We start from the raw sequence: 19,929 nt of genomic DNA, 5'->3' as shown, positions 1-19,929 counted from the left end.
CCTGTTCCTTGGTAAGGAAAACATTGAGGGGATGAACTCAGCCCAAACTTTGAGGTTCTCTAGGAAGAAAAATGCTTTTGTTTTGGTCTGAGAGAGAAAAGAATTTAAGAAGGGAGAGAAAGATGTTGCCTCACCTTTGTTGCTCTTAATTGCCCTTTTTGGATGAGTTTCCGTATTTTCCTCAATGCTTTCATCCTCTTGTTATACACTCTAATGGCATCAAATCCAACCTTTGGAAACAAATGTCAAGTTACTTAAAACGTGTGGTTCCTAATGCTTATTAATGGCAATTATTATCTGTAAAGGTTATTTCTCAAATGGTATTATTCCTTGAGACACCCTCCTAAAAACCAAATTCTGAGATCGGATGGAATCTCCACCAGGCCACCCGGCCCCTCCCGCTCAGAGACTCAGAGAAGACAGTAGCATATTAAAGACTCCGAGACAGTAAAAAACCAAACAGCAAAAAACAACCGCTTTAGCTTTAAGTCTGTGGTTTTTGAATTTCCTTGACATCATAGAGCCTTTCTGTTATTGCAAAATCTGTGAACATTCCTCTGAACCAGTTTGCCCTGGAACTCACGTAGGAAAACACTTAGCTAGAGGCAAACCCCAACCTTGAACCACAGCATGGAATTCAGGACCAGAATTTCCTGCTTGCATATTCCACTTAGTACTTTTCACCCTTTACTCCAACTGGACAACCCTTCTTCTAATACATGGCCCCTCCTTTTCCTCTCAGCTCACGTCGTTCCCCAAACCCTGACAACCTCCTTCCTTCTGCCCAACTGTCACTCAAAGCCTGATCAGTCCACCCAACATGGATGGCTCCCTTCTGGAAACCCTTCACACTGTCTATACTACTTATTGGGAACTTGCTCAAATTTTGCCTGGAGACAACGTTAGAGTTTCTTGTACAGCATAGTTATTGCTACCTGGATTTTACCGTATGTGCTATTGTTGTTTCTTTCCTCTCACTAAATAGGTTATAAGTTGAGGGCAAGGATGTTATGTTACACTTCTTAACGCCCTGTACAAAGGGAACAGGGTGTAAGGCCTTATGCCCAGTTTGAGCCCAATAATTACCTGTAGAATGAATGAAGTCTCAAGGGAAGTTAGAAACCAAACTTTGAGGGATAAAATACTTACTGTGGACTTGATACATTTTTTAAAACCATCAACGTTGCCGTAAAAAATAGGACTAGAGAATCTAAGAATCTTCACTCCTTCAGGTTCTTCAACCTAGCATTAAAAAAAAAATTGGAAGTTAAATAATTTCAGGCTTCAAATACTCAATTCAATTTCTGGCTGTTCAGCTAGGAGCTGAGTTAGAATTGCTCATGGGAGCTGGGCAGCAGCACTCAACTTCCACTAGACAGGGGCTTCATCCCATTGGGAGGCAATGGGTCACCCAAACTCCTGGGCCTCCACGGTCCCGTGGAAGGTCAAGTTAGAAAGGGCCTTAGAAAGCAATGACTCAACCCTCTGATTTCCAGATGAAGAAACTGAGGCTCAGAACGGTGACATGATTTGCCTGAAGTTCATACCACTGGCTCTTTTATTTTTCCAAAATTCTTTTAAAATAGAAAAAAAAAGTAGCAAAATCAAGAGGATTTGCAGAAACTAAGGTCTATGGTATCATTTATTTAGTCTTACCCTGACACTCAGTGGCCAGACCAAAAGTGGAACCCACAGAATCACAGGCTTTTCTGGTCTTTGGGAATCCTAGCAATTTTAGTCCAGCCCCTTCAGATGAGAAAATTGAGACCCTTGGAGGCCCAATGGCTTGGGTCAGGTCTCCACAAGCCGGAGCCTCAAACTCAGAACTCCCAAACTCAGCCTAGAGTTGCCTGCCCCAGAGCCAGAAGATTCTCTAGAATCATGTTCAGCTCTTGATGGCACTTGGCTCAACGTAACTGAGAAAGACTGTGGAAATAAATCAAGTAGCAGCTACTAGAATTCCAGATGCTGTGTCTAACATTGTGTTGTTGTTATTGTTGTTGTTTTTTGAGGAAGAGTAGCCCTGAGCTAACATCCGCTGCCAATCCTCCTCTTTTTGCTGAGGAAGACTGGCCCTGAGCTAACATCTGTGCCCATCCTCCTCTACTTTATATGTGGGATGCCTACCACAGTGTGGCTTGCCAAGTGGTGCCATGTCCGCACCTGGGATCCGAACCGGCAAACCCCAGGCCACCAAAGCAGAACGTGCAAACTTAACCACTGCACCACTGGGCCGGACCCCCAACATTGTTTTAATGTTAAGGTAAAATTAGACTACAAACTCCTAGCGTTCACATTTTTAAAAAAACTATTTTTTTCCTAAATTGGTATTTTCCTAACTTTCTTTCTCTGCTTTTTCATCTTTGTTTCCCCTGGTGATCACGAAGCAATGTTATTTGCAAGGAACACAAGCCCGTCAGTGGGATGTTTATTTTCTTTGTTTTTTACTTCCTGTATTATATATTATTTCTTCCAATTTCAAGGATAGAGCAAAATGTCAAATAAAGTTCTTGATGACAGAGAACATGAAAGTCTCTTGTTAGAACTAAATGAAGAAAATCTTAGCAGGAATTTCAGACAGTTGCATAGAGGATAAGGATTACATAGCAGAGAAATAGAATTTTTTTTTCTTCTTGCTGCTTTAAAAAATTTCCTTAGGGGCCGGCCCCATGGCCGAGTGGTTAAGTTTGCACGCTCTGCTTCGGTGGCCCAGGGTTTCGCTGGTTTGGATCCAGGGCACGGACATGGCACCACTCATCAAGCCATGCTGACACAGCATCCCACATGCCACAACTAGAAGGACCAACAGCTTAAAATACACAACTATGTACCGGGGGGCTTTGGGAGAAAAAGGAAAAATAAAATCTTAAAAAAAAAATTTCTTTAATGTCTTGGCTTTCACCAGTGTTACTATAACGTGTCTAGGTGTGGATCTTTGTGTCAACTCTAATTGGGCTAAGTGGGCCTTTTGGATTTGTATGTCATGTTTTTCATCAAATTTGGGAAAATTTTGATATTTACTCAAATATTGTGTCTGTTATTTTTTTTCTCTTTTCTCCTCTTGGGAGTCTCAATACACATATGTTGATATGTTTTATTTTGTTCTAGAGGTCCCAGAGGCTTTTGCCATTTTTTTATTGAGGTATAATTGACATAACATATTAGTTTCAGGTGTACAACACAATGATTCAATATTTGTAAATACATATTGCAAAATGGTCACCACAATAAGTCTAGTTAACATCCGTCACCATACATAGTTAGAAAATGTTTTTCTTGTGATGAGAATGTTTAAAATCTACTCTCTTAGCAACTTTTAAACATGCAACACAGTACTGTTAACTATAGTCACCATGCTGTACTTTGCATTCCCGTGACTTATTTATTTTATAACTAGAAGTTTGTACCTTTTGACTCCCTTCACCCAGAGAAATAGAATTTTGATTCAACTTCTGGAAATAATGATTGCCTATTTTTAAGAATTTCTCTTACCATGGTTAGATATTAAAATAACATTCAACTAGCATGGACAAAATTCATGTAAGCCATGGCTATCAGAGGGCACATTGGGTCAAAAGTTTTCAGGACACCCCCAGTGGACTTCTGGACATTCCCAAGAGACAGAAGGCTCCCCCTTTGGCTGACTTGTCCCTAACATGCTAAGAGAGAAATATGTGACACCTGAAAATCCAGGCTAGCAAACCCGAGTCCAGCAAACGCCTCTGAAAGTCACTCACATTTTTGTAATTCTTGGTACTTTTGTAGATGTCTGTGGTGGGGATGATTCCAAGGCTACTCCATGAAGGACTAAAAGAAGAAAAATTAAGGTCAAGATTTTTTGGAACAGGCATATTTTGGAATAAAAAGTTAGAAGAAATAACAGAGACTAAAGAGCCCCTCATTCTGGCGTTTTTGGACTCTCTCTTGATTGCAGCTGACATTTCCCTGTAGCTAACTCTGAAATGAACAGCTGGTGTTTGTGTGGAACTGGGGGAGAAAGAGGAACTGTGGCTTTTTTCTGATGGCTGAGAGAAATAATGAGCGTCGTACTCTCACAACCGGAACACTTTATAGGATAAGCAAAGAGCTTTCACACATGTTAACTCTTATTTAAGCCCTATCATAACCCTGAAAGGGCAGCAGTATTAGCCTCATTTTTATTGATGGGTAAACTGAGGTTCAGAGAAGACCGAAAGGCCCTGGAGGTCAGGGCCAGGCCAGCCTCTGTTTTTACCCCATGGGTCTTCAGTGCCTAGCACAGCGCCTGGAACCTACTTGCAGGTTGTGGCAAATTTCTGACGAAGTCTGGAGAGTCTGCAGTGATCCAGTTAGACTCATTTCATAGAAATAGGAGCCTGGGAGGGACCAGAAATAAGTCCTTCCCATCAACCAGACTATTGATTTCCTGTTCCTGATGCCATCAAATAAATTCCATGATTCTTCAAGTGTGACAAGGGACATATGCTAACAACAGTTCCTGAGGAAAGAGCGTCTGTTTGGGGTACTCTCAGCCGGGTGCTCTCTGGATCAGCCTTATAATTACTGGAAATCAACTGCTGTGGAGGATTCTGCTTTTTATTGGCTAAGACCCCAGTTACCAAATCAGCAGCTAAAATGTGCCGCCGGTTTCTCCTCAGCTCACTGTGCCGCACTGGGCTTTAACCTAAAGCTCATAAGCTATGTAGTCTCTCTCTACAAAACGCTTCTGTCCCAACCACACCCGCACAAGAAAACTAAACACTGAGCCAGACAGAGCACGAGAGGCGGCATCTTCCATCAACACTCTCGGAGTTACTACCCAGCAGCAAATTGGCCACTTGGGAGCCTGTGAACTCCTCTGGGCCCTGGGGCATCCATTTAAGGGTGCTGAGGCAGTAAACACAAGCATGTGGGGTGGGCTCCAACACGCCAGGGTCGGGAAGGAGGGAGCGGAGGACTGGTTGGTGGAACGGGAAAAGCTTATTCTAAGCTGAAGATGTCCATGCTGATGCTGTTCTGGGGTTCTGATTCCTTCATGGCCCAAAGCACAGACAGAGGAGGGGCCAGAGTCTGGAAAGCTAACAGAAGTTTGAGGAGGAAGAGAAGTTCTGTTTCCCTCGCTGTTCAGACAGTTTCCTAGACCCAGAAGGGCACATACCAGAATCCTCTCAAGAGTGAGAACAAAACCAGCAAAAAACACACCCCTCCAGGTTCCCTCACTGACCATTTCTGTGGCTTTAAATGGTGTCTTTGCTGCTTTCAATCTGCATACCATCTAACTGCGTCTACTTCACGTGATTGTGTGGCTTACTGGATCCATGCCTTATTTGGCAGTTTTGAATGAATTTTGGCTCCAGTCAGCTGTTTGAAAGTCTCATGTACTGCGTTACACAACGTCTGCATCACTAGCTTCAAAAGAAAATAAGCTATAATATGTTTGCAGCTATCTCGTCCCAAACCTTGGGCCCAGTGCCTCATAGATCTCATCTCATTCACAGAAGAATCTGCAAAGCCAGCTCAGCCTTTCACGGAATCATGTGTCTTTTGGTTGTATCATGACACAAAGGAGAGCACAGCAGTTGAGCATGTGACTAGGCACACAGATTTGGGGTGCAATACACCTGGGTTCAAATCCTGGCTCTGACACTTAATTAGCTGTGTGATCTTGGGGACGGTTCTTAACCTTTCTGAGCTTCAATTTTCTTACCTGTAGAATGAGAATAATGAAAGCTATTCACAGGATTCATTTTGAAGATTAAAATACGTGTGTAAAGCACCATGTGCTTAATTCACAGACACACTCAACTTATAGTAACTGTTATGAAAGAGGGTGCTTTTACTATATTCATCAAGATGTTATAAGAAATCTCAGGGTGTGTTGGCCTGTTTATAGGTCTTATTTTACTCACAACTGAATTCTCAGGACCACGGTCAGTAATCCAAATACAAGGCCAGCTAGTAAACCAAGGTCCAGCCCCAGAATGATGGATGCTACGCACGTAAACACCCAGATAACCTAGGGAAAAATGGAAATGAAAAGAGTTATACTATTTCATCAGGTACCATCAGGTGAGCAATCACCTGTAAAAATAATAAGATCAGTTGTCCACAAACAAATTACTGCTTTTTAAAATATTCTGACTTCATTTCACATAAGTGGAAGTGGAAATTGGCCTTCCCAATAAGGACCAACTGTCTCATTTAAATATTTCTTAATTTAAGTTTTGATTGGGTAATATATTAACATGGTTCAAAATGGAATTAATAAAAAAAGGTGTGCAGGGAAAAATCTTGCTTGCAACCCTCTCCCCTTTCTACTCATTCCCATCCTTTATCCCAACTCAGTGCCCTCTTTTATTTCTGTGTGTGTGTGTGCGTGTGTACACAGTGTGCACTTCTCACCAGCATTTCTTTTTGCAAATACAAGCAAATATTACTACAAAGCTTATTTTACTTTTCCATCTCTTAGTGTGTATACGCACTATTCTATTCTGAACTGGTCTCTTTTTTACTTAATTTGTCTTGTAGATCTCCCCATATCAACATATAGGAAGTTTTCTCGTTCTTTTTATCTATTCTGCTTTAAATTAGAGCAGAACTCTAGAGAATTTAGCTTCTAGTTTTTGCGCTTCCTCAGAACAGTTGTGACGGTTACTTTGGTCAGAATTATAACCAGCATGGGTTTTTGTAGTTTGGTTTTTTGTTTTTGCTTTGTTTTGTGTTTTGTTTTGTTTATCCTAAATTTAGAGGGCTGTTTGTTTGCTTTAGAAGGCCAGGGGTATATGAGTGAGCTCCTATGGAATTCTTGCTGGAAATGCCTCTTCCCAGAGATACGGGACCTCCACAAAATGCAGTTCAGGTGGCAGACTTCACAGCTTTGGCTTGTCCACACAATTCTAATTTCTGCTCTGGACTTCCCAAAAAGTGCTTAAGACTCAGGAGATAAGGGGACACAATGATACGGCAGGAAGCAAATAAGGATCAAATCTTATTTCAGGGAAAAATGAGTGGTAGGTGACTTACAGCGTCAGTCTTATTCTGCCTCCACAGACGAGGAACGTCACACACCTGCATAAACATCCCTTTCAGGTTGGCAATTACAACAGCTGCCAAGACCGACTGCCAAGAAAGATGGGGAAGGCTGTGTTATTCAGGGGAATGGCTTTCCGTGTGATGGTTTTTAAATCTGTATTTCTCCAGTGGTTGAGCAAGGAAGGGAAATTAGGCAATCAGTGTGCCGAGAAGCAGGGGTATACCTTCTGCAAGGGTTCCAGCAGCTTCCCCAGGGCAACAATGGCGACCATCACTATCCCAGCTGAGATGATGCCAGCAATCTGAAAGAGACACATCTCCCATGAACGGGCTTCGTCCTTCTCGCTCGTGTCTTCCGGCTGGCTGGACGTCTATGTGAGAAAGCCTGTTCATGGGGGCACTTCACGTTTCCTGACCTTCCCCCTTCTGCTCAATACTATTGAGAGAAACGAGAATTATTTGCTAAAACGCTACACAACTGAAGAAAAATGGAAACCATCTATATAGTAGCTATAGCAGAGAAATTAAAGAGAATGTGGAGACTGAGCCCACTAAAGTAAAGCCAGTTTGATCTGGATTTCATTTGGATATATTACAGACCTAACAGTTTTGGTGTCAATTCAAATAAACTTCTAATTATTTGCCATGCCAGGAAATGTGGACCCGCCCCCTTCCCCAACAACAGATGTTGTGATGTTCTCGGAAAGTAAATTCTCACAGCCCACATCTGATTCTTCCGCAGGATTGAATCAGCAGCCACAGTAGCAGTTCTGATAACACTTTGTAGTTGTAGCGCGTGGTTGCCACGGAAGTCTCAGAGGAAATAAATTGCAAATCAAACTGCCACATGAGCCTGTTGACAGGTGGGACCGTACCTCCTCCCTCCTCCAACGGTTCCACAGACGCCGGCTCAGAGCTCTGCCCACGGACAATAGCAGGGGTAAAGGAAGCTTCAGAAACTTTACCATCGCTGACAAAAAAGCTCTCCTAAGATCCATAAATCGTTAGGAGAGAGGCTGAGGGGGTGGGGACTACTCTCTGGTTTGATTAGATGACCAATGAATTCTCTGCTGAGACAGCGGGGGGCATGGCCGAGGCGAAGACTAGAAGCTCTGAAACAAAGGAGAAAAAGAGACAAGGAACCAGAAGCAAAGCGATCAGAGAGGAAGCCACAGGGAGGATGGTACAGGGCCCAAGTACCACCTGGTGCAAGGTGCTGGAGTTGAAGGAGTCAGATAAAGCCAATGTGAATAGAAAGTCTGAAAACGTAAGGCGATTTCATGGTCACACTCATGCGCTCCACCTGGGAAATTGGTCACTCAGATTCAGAGTATAGCTAGGTCAACCTGAGGCAACATTATATATATGATGTACTAAAAAGTTTGCTTTGTACATCCAGATCCTTTTTTCTAGGCAATTTGTTACCTCCTAGCACCACGCCTCCAGGTTGCCAGTACCTTGGTGAGCTTTCCCCTCTCCTCTCTAAGCAGAGAAGCTAATATCCTCCCTCCCCTCCCCTCCTCCCCTCCTCCCCTCCCCTCCCTTCCTTCCTTCCTTCCATGCAATTACTTAACCAATATTTATTGTCTCTCATGAACCACTTGCATCTCACTGTGGATGTAGGGCTCTGTGAACTGATGAGAGATATGGAGATTTGGGGCCAGGGACCACAGCCGGCTGCCCAACTCATGCCAGGAGGGTGGCCACCTACTCGCCGAGTACATGTGATGACAAGTCTCCGATTGTGAGGACCAAGACCAATTTCGGTTACTATATTAATATCGGTGAGCAACCCACTACTTGTACTTACTTTAGAAGGCTGGTTTGTGCAAAATGCTGTAGATTTTATATCTGTGAGCAGATTTAAATTACTAGAAAATTAATTATTCTGTTAAGTGAGAGAGCAGTCAGAGCTAGAGAATAGTTTGTGTTCGGAATGACTTTTTCGTGAATCAGTAGGAGTCAGATGGGGGTGAGGAGAAGAGGTTGTAATGATCAGCTCTTCCACAATCTGTAGATGTGCTGACCACTCTTCTGTCGATTCCTTCTGCAAATATGTGCTGGGCGCTTCTAATGTGTCAGGCACGATACATGCATCACAGGGACTAAGTCACTGTTCCTGTCCTGAGGAGCTAATGACCAGAACAAGAGCATTTACAAGTATGTGCCAGGACTTGCTTATTGAATCCCCACAACATCCCTGTGAGGTAGACACAATTATTATCCCCATTGTGTAGATGCTGAAACTGTGGCTCCAACATCAAAGAAAGCAGGAGAAGCTACACGACGAGGGATGACCTGCCGGTTTACGTGGTCGTGGGTCCCTGGATTTCAGTCCAGGCACTTAGACTTTTAACCCCAGAACTCAGTATACTTTTCAGGAATTAAATATCAAGCCATTTCTGTGCTCGTTTCATTCTTCAATACTGAAATCCTGGCATCCTTCATTCCTAAATATAATACATGCCAGTGTGTGGCAGGGGGTATTAGCTTACCAGAACACCATTATCCCCAAAACTTCTGCCAAGGAATCACTTTACATGGGCATTTTTATTGGGGCCAGCCCGTGCCTCATTTGAGCCTGGAGGTAATAGCAGGAAAGCGGACATCAGCCGTGGGGGATCTGTCTGCACCCATTTACGGCCATGTGCCCTGTAGAGCTTGTCAATGCCCGTCTCAAATGAAAGCAGCCGAAACTCCTGCTGCTGACAGCTGCCCCCTGAACTTGCTGCTGACAATTGCTGACAGGGCAACTTTGGAAATGACCTCTGACCTTTCCTCTTGACCACAGATCTCTAGTTATGCTTCCTGGTACGGACTGTATTGTTTCTCTTGCTCCCTCAGGGCTGGAGATGTTTGCAAAACAAAAAACAAAATATAAACTCAATTTTAAAAAGAAAAATTCTGAAAATCAAAATGAAATTTTTGTTCAACAGGAACGAAGGAATTGGAAGAGGCCAATTCTTCCAACCCTGTCACAGAGATCCATTAAAAATGAGAAAGGAGGGCCAGCCCAGTGGGGCAGCGGTTAAGGTCACATCTTCTGCTTCTCGGTGGCCCAGGGTTCACCAGTTCGGATCCAGGGTGCAGACATGGCATCACTTGGCAAAAGCCATGATGTGGTAGGCGTCCCACGTATAAAGTAGAGGAAGATGGGCATGGATGTTTTAGCTCAGGGCCAGTCTTCCTCAGCAAAAAGAGGAGGATTGGCAGTAGTTAGCTCAGGGCTAATCTTCCACAAAAAAAAAAAAAGAGAGAGAGAGAGAAAGGAGAATCAGGTGCACCTTGGGGACAATTCAAGCTTTTCCTGGGTAAGCCACTGCTGGAGTTGTCAGTTTTCTCAGTTATTCTCTTATGCTTACTTATATAAGTGTCTCTGCCTTAATAAACCCCTATTTGAAGACTCTGTGTGTCTGTGTTGAACTATTTACTTTAAGTTTGTTGTTCTTATAGTCTCAATGCACTTTTTCCTCTTACTTAACAGCTCTGTCTGCGTTGGGAGGAGGAAACCCTCCAGGCATAGCTGACACTGCCCTTGCCCCATCCAGTTCATCTGGCGTGTCTGTCTCCATGTCTGGCTGGAAACGATGCCCTTTGAGAATGGCTTCTGAGCCTTCTGGCTGACTGAAGGAGGGGTTATCCAGAGATTAACTGGGATCCTGGCTTTGGGGTCACCTTGTGAAGGCAACAACTTAAAACCACGTTGAAAAGGCAAGATCAAACCCACATTCAGAACCTCAGAAACAAAAATCTTACTCAGGAAGAAATGCCAAAATGTTACAACAAAAATATTCTTGGCTAGCAAACTGTTGTTCTGTGGGACCAAAAGGAAGTTCCTGATCCTTGTAAAGGAAGTGTAAATAGGCGCTTTTCATTTTCCTGAAATTATAATAACTCACTAAGCCATGAGGTGCTTTCACTAGGCCTTCTCTGTCCCCAGATAACAGATGATAAAAATCAGCATTCTTCCTTACTGATCCCTTGTCAGTTGTTATTGTCCCTGGAAAAGCAGGTAAGTGTAGCTACCTGCCAGCTGAGTACTGACACAAAGAGATTTGAGAATTGCCGCGCGTCAGAAACCCGTAAAGGTTGTTGTTTGAGGGGTTTTCAGTGAGGGAGTGGATCAAGATGATTAGGCCCCGGGCGGAATCAGAGCAGGAAGCACAAGTCTCTTGCTTCTCAAAGGCTAATTGTCCTGCTCCATTCTTGTGCAAGGCTTTCGGAGCCTCCTCTCCCCGCCTCATTCTTTGCAAAGATAGGTCTTACCACGCTGTTGCTGCATACCTGTGTCTTTCCCCCAGTGCTCTCCTGGACAGCAGTGCGGGACAGGGCAGTGGTGGCCACAAAACAAGAGAAGAATCCCGAGAAGATGTTGCTGATCCCAAAGGCAACGAATTCCTAAGGCAGAGACTGGATGGCAGTGATGCTACAAATACAGTCTTTGCAAGACCCTCACCAAGTGTTTAAGGAAGATCATTAGGAAAGCAATCTCACAAACTCATCCTGCCTGGTAACCCAATTTAATTTTCACCATTGAAGGTGCTTGGGGACCTTGAAAGATGTCAGGAGTTTGGGTTCCATAGACCCTAAGAGAGGCCTAACTGCTCTCAATCGTTTTCAAGGTTGAGAAGAAGTAGTAACTGGTCTTTTGCTAAAATGCTTCCTTCGCTTCCTGGTGAGTGGCGTTATCTGTAGCTCTCGCATTAAGCATTTTTCTTTGGTTGGACATTTGCTGTGAAGCATATCATGACTGGGAGAGCTATTATTCTGCTTGATTACTAAACACTTAACTGCCATAATTGCTAGGCTGTGTTTTCAGAAACATACCACACTTGGAGATTTGCGAACAGCGTAAAATCAGCTCGCCTGACAATGCATCATACACCTACAAAGACTGTCTTCCAGATATTAATTGCACAGTGAACCACCTCAATTTAAAATGGCCACAACTATTATCGATGGTGTTTGTTGCACAGATTTGCCATATTACAGCTACTATTTAAAAAAATTATCAGGAGATACTGGATTACATGAAGAATTCTTATTCTGACCTGTTAACTTTGAATGTCATTTATGACCTGACTGAACGAACTCTTTTGAAATTAGGATGGTTTCAACTTATTTCTTGAAAAGTAAAGTGATGCAGCATGTATATTTCAAAATAATTTCAAATTAGTACGCACAAGAGGGACACCAACTCAGTAAGGACTGGTGGAGAAACCCATCCCTTCTTTAGCAGACAACAAAATCTTTCCCATTTATGATTTTTTTTTTATCTTCAGCCCTACAAAACCAGTTCAGTGAAGGGGGTACCATACCTGGTTCCCGTCGATGGTGTAATCATACTTGACGGCATAGACTTTTCCTACAGACACCGCGATAGCATAAGCCACCACCGCAATGGAAAATGATGCAGCCAGCATCTGAGAAAACAAGCTCACAGGTGGAAGGACAGGAGGCAAAAACCTAGTGAATTTTTAAAGGAAAAATGCTGTGAAGATTTGACCACAATTCTGTTTTCCCACCTCCCCAAATTCTATATCAACCCAGCCACATGTCAGACATGAAGGACTTCATCCAAGAGGAAAACAAGCACAGGAGGTGGGTAAGTGGTGGCATCCGCTTTTACCATTTTTATTCAGAAGTTGGTGCTATCTCACTGGCTGATTTCTTTATCCTCTATTTGAGGGCCTACAAATGCTGCTTCCTCTCTCCCTCCGACGTGAATAAATCTGCCATTTCTGATTCTTTAACATCAGACAACCCCCGTGCCATGCCATTTCACACATTAGCATTTCTCCTTACACAATTTCACCTTAAAGGTCTTTGAATTGAAGCTATCCTAGCTATAAAAGGAGATTTACCCTGTCTGAAGAGATGGCAGGTCTGTTAAAGAGACAATATAAGATGTTAAAAGAGCTAAGTGGAAAATCTCTATCTTAAGAATGCTGATATTTAAAATCTTCTTGAATCTAAAAAAGATTAAATTTGTGTACTTATCAGAATGCTCTGTAGTCACAATGACTAAGACATCCCAGTGATTGTGAGGCCAGATGACTACTGTTTGACAAAACCAGAGCTACTCTACAAACCACGTAAAGAAAAAAACCTACAAGTTGATAAGCATGTGGTTGTCCCCAAATATGAAAATTTGAGGAATGACTTTCATGTACCTAATCTTGAAGACTATGCATATGATGTAATTCCAGAGGTCTCTAGCCAAGAAAAAAAAACAAAACACCGATATCTCCCACCTGCTTCACTCACGCCTGAAGTTCCTTTAATAGGAAACTACGTGATTTCCCCTATAATTTGAAGGAAATGGTAAAGTAGAAATAAGATTCTTATAGAAAACTATAGAAATTTAGAGCTAGCTGATATCCTAATATTATTCAAATTAATATCCTAATCTAATATCCTAGAAATGGTTGAATCTCCCTCTCTCATTCTGTTGATAAGGGAACTGAGGCCCAGAGAAGTGAAGTGGCTTGCTCAAGGTCATGTAGTGGGTCCAGGTATGAATGTTAGATATTCGATGATTTCCTAGGTAACAAGATCTGTCTGGTTCTCTGCCCTTGTAGCCTTTTTCTCCCCACAGGTGAGATGAATTTTCAGCCTCCTTTGCTCCCACATCTCATCTTAACCCACACGTAGGCTTGGGACTGCATCCTGTCTGCTGTAGGCTGCGGACTCAGCATCACGTCTCTGCTGGTCTGGATGGGACCTTGGACCTCACTGCTTAAACCCAGGCTTCTTACTTGTTCCTGAGACCCAGTCAACCCTACTTCAGGTAATGGGGTCTGTTAGGAGAACTTTCCAGTCCTGCAATCAGAGGATCTGAGCGCTGGCTCCATCCCTCTGTAAGTAACTTTACGACTTCGGGCATTTTACTTAAACCGACCAAGACCCAGTTTCTTCAGCTCTCAAATGGGGACTATACGCTCTTCTCATAGGGTTGTTGGAAGGATTAAATGAGGTATGATATGTGCAAGTAATTAGTGCCTACACACATAGTAGGTACTCAGCAAATGTTGGGAGAGCCTAAGTCTGCCACACTCCTACACCCATTTGTATTATCTTGCTGCATCTTAATGAAGCCAATTCTTCTAATGACCATTCTTCTAATGACCTCCGAGTAAGCCTTTTCCCCAGCTCCTGCCCTCCTCCAGTGGACATAACTCTTTGCAAATTTTATGCTCACTCAGTGGCCCTGTTTGGCTGCAGCCAACCCTTCCCTGTCCGGCCTGATCATGAGATAACCCTACCAAAGTGTGTGAGAGTGCAAAGGCACACTTTTCTGAAAAGATGAGGGTAGGAAGCCGTGAATCCCTGAAGGGCCAAGGGACCCATCAAGGAGAGCCAGGCCTGAGAAACACGATGCTAACTGCACATTTCTACTTCAGGTTGGCTCTGAACATTTGGCAAATGCACCACCACTCTAGCAACAGGGAAAATCAGCCAGGAGAGAACCTCTGTGATTTTGTTGGCCTTGCCCCACTGTTCCCCCTGAGTCATGCTTCCAAGGACAAGTGTAAAGCACATCACTTTAAACACAGTGGTAACAAGCTTGATGACAAAGGGGACCTCCGGCACTAGCAAGGAGGGGACTGGTCACTGGTGTGCTCAGAGATGAGGCAGGAGAGAGAGTAGGGATTAAAACTTAGAGGAGAAAGCAGTCCATCTTGTTCATATGGGTTAAAAAAATGATGACAGAAGAGGTAAAAGGGAAGCCTAGGTTGTGATAACACATTAAGAGCTGCAGGATAAAGATCAGTTGCGTGAGAAGAAAGGCATGTGGGGACAGCCCTTTTAAAGTCTGCTGGTTAAGAAAAAGCCCTAGTGAGAAAATGAGGGCCGCTGGTTTGGGTGAATCCTGGTGGGACTCAGATGCTATCTGGACATGCGGAAATTGTATATTTGGCTAGGAAAAGGAATGGGAGAGAAGAGCATGGAGTGACCGTTTTGGCTGTCCAATGGGACAACGTTACTGGGGACAGAAGGATCCTAACATATGGCATTGAGCCTCAAGAGGGTAAAAGGAAGTTGGTAACACCTAGCCTTGCTTCTACTCCCTCCTTGAAGGACTGAAGTGCGGAGGGGGTGAAGAGGTGGGTGAGCACAATCTTTCTCCTTGTTCCTCTGCCTTTCCTCGTGCTCACCTTTAACACTCTACTTCCCTTGCTCTTTTCCAATCTCTCCACGCCACCCTCTTTTTCAGGTTTGTTAATGTCATTAGACTTGCTTCTGTGCTACCACGTGAGATCGGACAGTAAAGGCCATTGTTTGCCTTGTTTATAATGGCGTAGGCTTGGGTATTCTGTCCCTTCAACAAATATTTTCTGAGATTCTACTATGGGAGAGGTCCTGTGTTAGGAAGACAGAGCTGAACAAGACAAACAGGCTTCCTGCCCTCGTGGAGGAGAGTATAGATCAGGGCCAGACAGGTTAGGCTAGCTGACCGATCACACCAGGTGGTCTGTCAGAGGACTCAACTTGACCAAACCCCAGAGCAAGAGGCTAGAGATCCATTCTCAGGAGGAGAGCAGCCAGGAAAGCTCTGGAAGGGCCAGAAAGGATAACTTAGGGCTGCAAAAATGAGTTCCCTAAATCTATGAATGGAACATGGATTATGGGTCAGAGCATTTGCTGTGGACCACCTCTAAGTGTTACACCTTAGAAACCCTGTGAAAAGGGATCTATAAAATGCATGTTTTTATGCAGTTGTTTATAACTACTCAATCTACTTATTATGGTGAAAACGCCATAACTCAAGTAGCCACACTGCATCTTTTATCCTTAAATTTCTTCCAGCATTAGGATTCACTATCAAAATGTGAATCCTCTAACGTAGAGTTTCCCAGATCTACATGATCAGAAGAATCACTTGAAGCACCTTTGGAAAATATTAACTCCAGGCCCCTCCTCTGGAAAGCCTGATTCAACAGGTTTGGGTGGGAACCAGGAATCTGTGTTAACAAGGATCTCAGGTGATTCTCACAAAAAGATAAGTTTGAGAAACACTAGAATGGATAATATGCAAATTAAGTCCCCAGTAGCCAGCTGTAATTTTTCAAATATTTTTTGAACATATCCTGGAAGAAATCCTAAGATTAATCAAGTAGAAAGGCAGTGGTTCCCTGTGGAATCAGCACCAGGACTTAGCTAGCCTGAGGAGTTTCTACTAAAAGCATGGAGAAACAAAGATGGGTAGAAAGTCCCTCAGCTAGCATGAAGGGACGGGAAACTAGTACTTATTGGTTATCTAACAGCAAATCTAGTCATAAACGCCATAAGTTAATGTTACAAAGCTAGTGAGCATCTGGGCTTCTTTTGAACGCCACATGATAAAATCATACTGTAGGGCACTTGGTCCCCTCTGTGCATTTTATGAGCCATCTCATTGGCCTTTCACAACAAGAGAGAGTTGAGATTTTGACTTTTGTCATTACATTTATTTTACAGGAGAACACCCCCCATGGCCACAGAAGTGGGTGGTGACCGAGATGGACAAAGGACCTTAGATCTTTACTCTTCTAATTCACCAAACTACCAAACATATATAAAACCTCCCTTGAAGATAATTTATTTTATTTATTTATTTTTGAGGAAGATTCTCCCTGAGCTAACATCTGCAGCCAATCCTCCTCTTTTTGCTGAAGAAGACTGGCCCTGAGCTAACATCCGTGCCCATCTTCCTCTACTTTATATGTGGGACACCTGCCGCAGCATGGCTTGACAAGCGGTGTGTAGGGCCACACCTGGGATCCAAACCGGCAAACCCTGGGCTGCCAAAGTGGAACGTGCCAACTCAACTGCTGCGCCACCAGGCCAGCCCTGATAATTCATTTTATTTATAGGAACAAATGATATAATTATTACCTAATATTGATTAAATGGTGGAGAAGTTAGGCCAGATGTTCCTTATTCCTTAATTGGATTGTTCTCAGTGTAATAAATGTTACAACCCAGGATTCTATTTATAGTATATTGTAATCATACTATGAATTTAAATCAAGAGTCTGCTGTACAGGTCCTGCCATGGTTTAAGAAAATGAAGAAAAAAGAGAGAGCATATAGGGGCTGCTTTTGAACAAATCACTGGAGCTTTATCTACACATATACTGTTTATCCAATAGTTTGCACAAATGTGTGTTTCATTAAGATCACACACAAATAAGACTATTGAAGGAGTACCAGTGAAATGAAGCTTGTAATAAACAGTTTCATTAAAATAAATACTAACTTAATATATTAGTATTGCCTGAGAGTAATGCCATACTCACCCCCTAGGGATGGATTTAACAATGCCAGCATTGTAATGTTTTTCCAGGTTGACTCCATATGAAATGCCAGTAGCAATTATTGTCTGAAATAAAACAAAAGACGTAAAAAAAGATCCATTTGTTGTAACAATTCCTTCCTTGTCAAACTAATTAATGCTGAATTTTATAATTACATATTCTACTTACCACGATTACTTCTATAGGAATAGGGACTGGGATTTTGTGTTTAAATCGATCATTTACTTCCTTAACTGCCATACAGATGATAATGGTGAGTAATCCAGCAATGAAATCAGCAAGATTGGTGCTACCAATATTTTGAAAAATCTCAATCAGAGTCTGTAAAAAGAAAATTTTATATACTTCTCTTATGAAAAATTATGATATCATCAGCAAACAGCACATAAATAACATATCAAGTTATTAATGAGGGTTAATTTGGAGTGGTAAAACTATGGGTGATTTCTGCTTTCTTATTTTTGCTTATCTGTATTTTTTACAATAAAAAATGAAATCTTTTAAAAGAAAAAATATCACTATATACTGTCCTTTACTTGCAGAAAAGCTTTAAAAGTTCTTTTAAACTTAAAGTGGTTTTACAGGTGCTGCTAAGTGGCCTAATTTTCGCCATGTTGATTATGATATTATTGAGACGAAAGGCTAGTAAACCAAAAAGTCCCAGTTAGCCAGTATTTTAGGTAAAGCTCTTCTCTAAACCTGAATGATACAGGTTATAATAAAGATACCTAAAATACTTCATATATAGATACATATGGACTGATCCATTCTTTATAGCAAAGAAAAGCTATTAAATTGATGTATATGTCAAGTATACATTTTAGGAAATTAATTTGGGACTTAGTTCATACTTGAACTAAGATGGCTTAAATGAAAGGAACTCTTTCCAGGTGGACAGACACGTCAGCTCAGGAAAAACTAGTTTTGTGTTGTAAATAGGTTTCCTGGAATCACTGTAGATTAACAAGGGGGAATCCCAGGAAACAGCACTAGTATCTTTGCTATAGCGACTTCAAGCCTGTAGAAGGCATTACCTAAGAAGGTATTCCTCAATTCTTTGAGGCAAGTAATCTCCCAGTGAGGTCACTTTTCTTTGAATGAGTCCTTTTATAGAAATATTTTTATATGAAGATAAAAGAATGGAGCATCTTGTAGTTTATAACATGTAGCTTACTTATTTTTATAGATCAACTATACTTAAAATAATTATTGGCAATTATGGCAATTCAGTAACAATTATGTGTAATGAACAGTAAGTAATCTTGGAGTGATTTTGCCAGCAACCTCAACTCTCTAGAAAACATTCAAGAGTAAGAGAATGAGAGGGGAAGTTATTGTGCAAGCAGAATACATTCCACCAAGCGCTTGAGCCAGAGTTCAAGCATTTGACGATAGGAAGCCTCTTGGACTTTCACTCAGAGAGTATTTTTGCTCTTGCTTTAAATCCAATACTGAGTTTACTTTGTCTGCTTTCAAGAGTCAGGAATAAGTGCTAGAGGCAGATACACTAAGAGTCACAAGATGGAGCAAGTAATGAAAAAGAAAAAATGGAGAAACTACCACAAGCAGGCACAATAACTCAAGAACTTAGGGATCTACCAGAGAAATAAACAGCCCTGCATAGCTCAGAGTCCTGAAGGTATTGCTGTCTGGACTTTTACATAATCAATTTTTTGATGATGACTCTCACTAACTTATGAACTACATATAATATTTTGATTGTCTATACAATAAAGGTTTACTCTAAAACAATCAGAATAATTACCCCAATCATAAAAACATTTTTACTCTCCAAAAGGGATCACCACTAGACTCCTGTTTAATCTATGAGAGTCACTTAGACCTTTTAATAAAAATCACCACTGGTGTATTAAAGATGTAATATGAGTTCCAAAAAACAAAATGAGTTTATATTACATGATTGCATCAATCAAGGCAGATGAATCTATTAGTTGCCCATATATTGAGTAATCATCCAGGATCTCTTCTGGAAAGTTCTACAATAGAAAGCTGAACCTGTGTAGAAAGAACACTCGCCCATATAAATGGAAGTAGTCAGGCTGTACTCAAAGATAGAGGAATGAGACTCTAAGAAAGCACTGAAAAGTAATTCTCACTTAGTTTACTAGTAAAATATGCTTAAAATATAGATAAGTGTATGATTCCATATCCAGCCTCATGTTCTGAATAGTTCAAATCACAATAACGAGCTTTACAGTAAAGGATAATATTTTACTATATTCCCAATTCTGCTTGGAGAATTTTAGGACTCTTTCCTTTAGATGACTTCTTCATTTTTGCCCCGCATTACCTGGGTATATGAAGCCATGAAGAAAAAATTATACCCGATATTATTATTCTGTATGAGGAAATTTATCAGTTAACTTTTGGAGCCAAATTTATCTTAATTCATCTTATCTCTTTGAATATAACAAACCTTTCGTAGCCACTCCTTGCTGTAAGTATTTCCTCCTACCAGAACTTTTGTGCATATATAGATCAGTCCTTGAAGTGTTACTTTCCTCATTATAATGGCTTAATTTTTACATACTTAAATAGATTCAAAGTAATGAACCTGATCAAGCTTAGTGGTGGCTTTCAAAAGTGTCACCATCTG

The 19,929-nt window shown here is 41.8% G+C and overlaps 1 protein-coding gene and 1 long non-coding RNA gene across 4 annotated transcripts in view; one reads left to right on the top strand and one right to left on the bottom strand.

The window, feature by feature from the left end:
* The window catches only part of LOC139082987 (uncharacterized), a 50,126-nt gene extending 32,719 nt beyond the window's left edge, over positions 1-17,407 (top strand). The window contains exons 2-6 of the long non-coding RNA XR_011539414.1: positions 11,313-11,521; positions 12,294-12,612; positions 13,593-13,801; positions 14,937-15,119; positions 16,474-17,407. This is a non-coding gene — a long non-coding RNA (uncharacterized lncRNA). The remainder of the gene's footprint in view (positions 1-11,312; positions 11,522-12,293; positions 12,613-13,592; positions 13,802-14,936; positions 15,120-16,473) is intronic.
* The window catches only part of SLC26A4 (solute carrier family 26 member 4), a 45,418-nt gene that overhangs the window by 10,764 nt on the left and 14,725 nt on the right, over positions 1-19,929 (bottom strand). For all 3 annotated transcript variants that reach the window (XM_070617181.1, XM_008532225.2, XM_070617182.1), the window contains 10 exons: positions 17,481-17,633; positions 17,295-17,377; positions 12,330-12,477; positions 11,296-11,409; positions 7,236-7,313; positions 7,003-7,098; positions 5,889-5,995; positions 3,738-3,807; positions 1,150-1,242; positions 135-230 (listed from right to left, as the gene is read on the bottom strand). In XM_070617181.1, the coding sequence (XP_070473282.1) occupies positions 135-230; positions 1,150-1,242; positions 3,738-3,807; positions 5,889-5,995; positions 7,003-7,098; positions 7,236-7,313; positions 11,296-11,409; positions 12,330-12,477; positions 17,295-17,377; positions 17,481-17,633 (1,038 nt within the window). The remainder of the gene's footprint in view (positions 1-134; positions 231-1,149; positions 1,243-3,737; positions 3,808-5,888; positions 5,996-7,002; positions 7,099-7,235; positions 7,314-11,295; positions 11,410-12,329; positions 12,478-17,294; positions 17,378-17,480; positions 17,634-19,929) is intronic.

This window comes from Equus przewalskii, chromosome 4 (assembly GCF_037783145.1).
Source record: "Equus przewalskii isolate Varuska chromosome 4, EquPr2, whole genome shotgun sequence".
Lineage (NCBI taxonomy): Eukaryota > Metazoa > Chordata > Mammalia > Perissodactyla > Equidae > Equus > Equus przewalskii.
This window is presented reverse-complemented; position numbering and strand designations above follow the sequence as displayed.